The 4,084-nt window shown below is 46.8% G+C and overlaps 1 protein-coding gene across 1 annotated transcript in view; it reads left to right on the plus strand.

Moving 5' to 3' along the window:
• Positions 1 to 1,440, plus strand: part of NEK11 (NIMA related kinase 11) — a 170,142-nt gene extending 168,702 nt beyond the window's left edge. Inside the window, exon 17 of the mRNA XM_006770193.2 lies at positions 477 to 1,440. Within this exon, the coding sequence (XP_006770256.1) occupies positions 477 to 759 (283 nt within the window). The 3' untranslated portion in view covers positions 760 to 1,440. The remainder of the gene's footprint in view (positions 1 to 476) is intronic.
• The last annotated feature ends 2,644 nt before the right edge of the window (positions 1,441 to 4,084 follow it).

A 4,084-nucleotide genomic window follows, 5' to 3' on the forward strand; every position in this document is an offset into this window, starting at 1 on the left:
GGGGTTAATATCAAAAATTTAGAAAGAACCTGAAAAACTCAACACCAAAACAAACAAACAACCCAATTAAAAAAGAGGCAAAGGACCTGAATAGACACTTCTCCAAAGAGGACATACAGGCGGCCACTGGACATATGAAAAAATGTTCAACATCACTAATCATCAGAGAGATGCACATCAAAACCATTTCCTGCCCTGGCTGGTTTGGCTCCGTGGATGGAGCGTCGGCCTGCGGATTCAGGGGTCCCGGGTTCAATTCCAGTCAAGGGGATGTGCCTTGGCTGCGGGCATATCCCCAATGGGGAATGTGCAGGAGGCAGCTGATCGATGTTTCTCTCTCATCGATGTTTCTGACTCTCTGTCCCTCTCCCTTTCTCTCTGGGAAGAATCAATAAAATATATTTTTTTAAAAAAGTACATTTCCTGCAGGTGATCTCCCTGGGTAATTCCTCTTTGCCTTCCTCGCTCTGTGGCAGGTCCGCGGTGCAGAAGCTGGGAGCAGCGGTGTTTGAGGAGGTCTACCACTACCTCAAGAGGGCCCGGCGGCAGAGAGCCGGCGAAGCGGAGGTCAGGGCGTCTCTAGAGAAAGTGGTGCCTCGTGCCAGCGACTGTTTTGAAGTCGACCAGCTCCTCTACTTTGAGGAGCAGTTGCTGATCACAATGGGAGAAGGGCCCATACTTCAGAACCATCGCAAACAGCGGCCAAAAGCAAGCAAGTTCCAGGGGACACATTTCTGTGAAAATCCATCCGCCACCTAAGCTGGACTCTATGGCGGGAGCTGGGCACATAGCCGGAGCCCCCATCCTTACTTTTCCTTCCTGAGCCGAAGGGAGGCAGAGTAGCAGACACACAGGTCTGCCTGTACTCGGAGTCCTGGGCCAGTCGGTGTCCTTCCGTCTACGCTCCGAGATGCCCATGCGGATCTGGTTTGGCTTCCTGAACCACATCCCCACAAGTGTGCCCTCAGGCTTCCACTGGGGTTGGACCCCCCTGAGCCTGGCCTGGGAGGAGCCCTCTGCTCTGTACCATTTCCACCTGGAGGACAGACTGTGCCTCTGCCTGGTGTCTGGGGGCTGTGGCCAGCCTGCCCGTGAGGGTTGTTGGACACGGGGCCTCCGACACACTGAGCTGCTGCCCAGGAGTCAGACACGCCTGGCTCAGGGGACCTGTTCTGGGTCCACTTTTGTCCTTCCATAGGCTAACAAGCAGGAAGCGCCCAGGTATGGGGACCTGGTAAAAAACCCAAAAGTGATTCTCTCCTGCGATTTATTCCCCAGACTCACCCATGGAGTACTGAAGACTCTTATTCCTACTAAGATTTTCCATTCAAATAAATAAAATAAGTCACCTATTTTAGCTTTCCTTTATCTAGAAGTATCTTGTTGAATGTAATATAGCTACTAATGATAATTATTACTTAGATCAGGCAACGTTTGGTTTATTGGGAGCCCATTATATACCAGTCCTGTGCTTACTACTATAAGGACCTATTGGATGAGAGAGAGAGAGAGAGAGAGAGAGAGATTATTGCATTTTACAGTTGAGGATGCTGGAGTTGGGTAACCTGCTTCGAGAAGCTGAGCTGGGATTGCACCCTAGTTCTGTGATTCTAGGAACCATACTCTTAACCACTATGCATGTGAGTTTTCAACTGGGGACATAGACTGTTCATTTAAAGATACTGTTCAAGGAACAATACCCTGGGTTTAAATGCATGTTATAGGGGAGGAAAGACTTCCTCTACCCTCTTAGATTCTGTGGCTGGGGCCTACGAATTAAACTGACAAAAGACACAGGCACAGGAGAAAAAGCATACAGATCTTATTTAATATTTTCACATGGCACCGGGGACTTGCTAGAAAAAAAGGGAAAAACCCAAGAAAGTGGTTAGGGCTGAGAGCTTATATACCATTTTGACAAAGAGCAATAACTTTGGGAAGAAGTGATGAGACAAAAGAAAAGGGATTTAAACTCCCAAGGGGGTTAAATTGTGGGAAAATGACTAGGAAATATAGGGGAAACTAATGGAAGATCAGGATTGTTTTGTTAGGTTTATTTGTACAGATCCATCTTGGCATTGATACCCAGGCTCCAGTGATAAGAATGTTCTCTTCCGGGCCTAGGGAGGGCACGTTTCTCATGGGAAATGTATGGTTTTAGGTGGAAAGGGAGAAGATCATCAAGAACAAGGATTGGAGACCAAGGCTAAGAAGGTCATTCCACACCCTTGTATCCTCAGGAGCTATGTATGGATATGAAAGTTGGACAGTGAAGAAGGCTGATAGGAAAAAAAAAATGCTTTATCTGAAATATGGGGTTGGTGGAGAGCTCTACGGATACCCTGGACCACCAGAAAGATGAGCAAGCGGGTGGGTCCTAGAGCAAGCTAAGCCTGAAACGTCATGGGGGTAAAAATGGCAAAACCAAAGCTTTCTACTTCAGGCACATCATGAGGTTGCAGGTTCTTTGGGGGAAAAAAAATAATGCTGAGAACGAGAGAAAACAGTGGGAAGAGGAAGACAAAATATGAGATGGGTTGACTCCATAAAAGAAGCCATTGACGTGAGTCTCCAGGAGCTGAGCAGGGCTGTTGAGGACAGGGCACTGTGGCCATCCCTCATTCATAGGAGTCGCCTGGAGTGGGAGCCAACTCAACAGCACATAACACACACACACCAGCGTGGGTATTAATCACTAACCAACTGCAAGATGATGGGTGGAAACTGGCTGAGGAATTAGGGAGCTATGAAGGCGCTTGTTACGAGAAACAGTCACTGGTATGAGGGGATCAAGGGGCCCTGCTAGCTTGCTGCTTTGTAAAAAATACATCTATTTCACAAATGCCAATTGACCTTTTTGCTTTCTATTTATGCAGAGGAAATGCCACCAGCTATTTTGGGTGATGCAGAGATAAGACACACAAAGGAGCGTGATGGAAGTTAATTATTTAATATATTTGGAAGCTCTAGGTCTATTATAAAAGAATCCAGCCACCACAGGGGGCCCCGGGATAAAGGAGGCTGGCAAACTAAACAGTTGCTCAAGGGGAGGACATACCCCATTCCTCTTTCAGGATGATGGGATCGCCAGCTAATGTGTCAGAAGAGAATGGGGCCAGGAGCAAAACTGAAAAATGAGGCAAAGAGAATGTGTGTGTGTGTGTGTGTGTGTGTGTAAGAAAGACAGGTGGAAACAGAGCTAGAGGATGGGGAAGGGACGGGGGTGGACACACAGTAAGGAATGTTTTTAAATGATCTGCCACAGCCTATGTAGGGAAGAAATGAACCTAATACCAGATGATGTGGATTCTAGACCCACTCTTGCCATTTACTGTGTGATCCGGGCAAGTCATTCCTCTGAGCCTTAGCTTCCTGCCTCTGTCTGAAGATTGTGTAGCGAACAAGTAAGGTAATATATATAACAGGTTGAATCGCACAACATTGCCAGTGGGGTGCACCATGGTGTGGGAAATGCTTTAAATGCTGTAAGATGGCCTCCGCTTTGGAGGAGAAATTATCCTTAGTTTTATGATCAGGCCGCCTGATCTCCCATCATTGGAGAGTCATTTCGGAAGGTTTCTTTAGGCTTCTTAGTTTCTACTACTGCCGTGCAAACACACCCCAAAAGCATACACTTTTAGCCATTTTCAGCCAGCACTTGATTAAAAATCGCTGGCAGTCAGCTAAGAGCTGAGAGGGCCAAGAGTGCAGCTGAGAAGGCGGTGTGACCCCTAAATTAGCGGCATCGCCAAGACCCTGAGGATACTCAGTTCTTCCCTAACTTCAGAAGGATATTCAGAAATTTGGTCCAACAAATATACATTATAAAATAACCTATTGTAAATATTCATTAGGAGCAGCAGAGCCATTAACATGTATGCAGAATTGAAGGCTTGACTCCAACAGGAATATTTTCCATAGTACATTTGTAGGGTTCGTTTGACAATCTTTCAACAGCTAGAAATTGTTTTCTTTCCAAAGTATTGTGGCTTTTTCCTGCTCTGAAAGATTGGATTTTGGGTTCCAATTCAGCCATCCCTGGACCCCTGACTCTTCCCTTGTAACTCCCTCCCCCCCCCTCCTC

Source organism: Myotis davidii, unplaced genomic scaffold (assembly GCF_000327345.1).
Source record: "Myotis davidii unplaced genomic scaffold, ASM32734v1 scaffold962, whole genome shotgun sequence".
Taxonomy (NCBI): Eukaryota; Metazoa; Chordata; class Mammalia; order Chiroptera; family Vespertilionidae; genus Myotis; species Myotis davidii.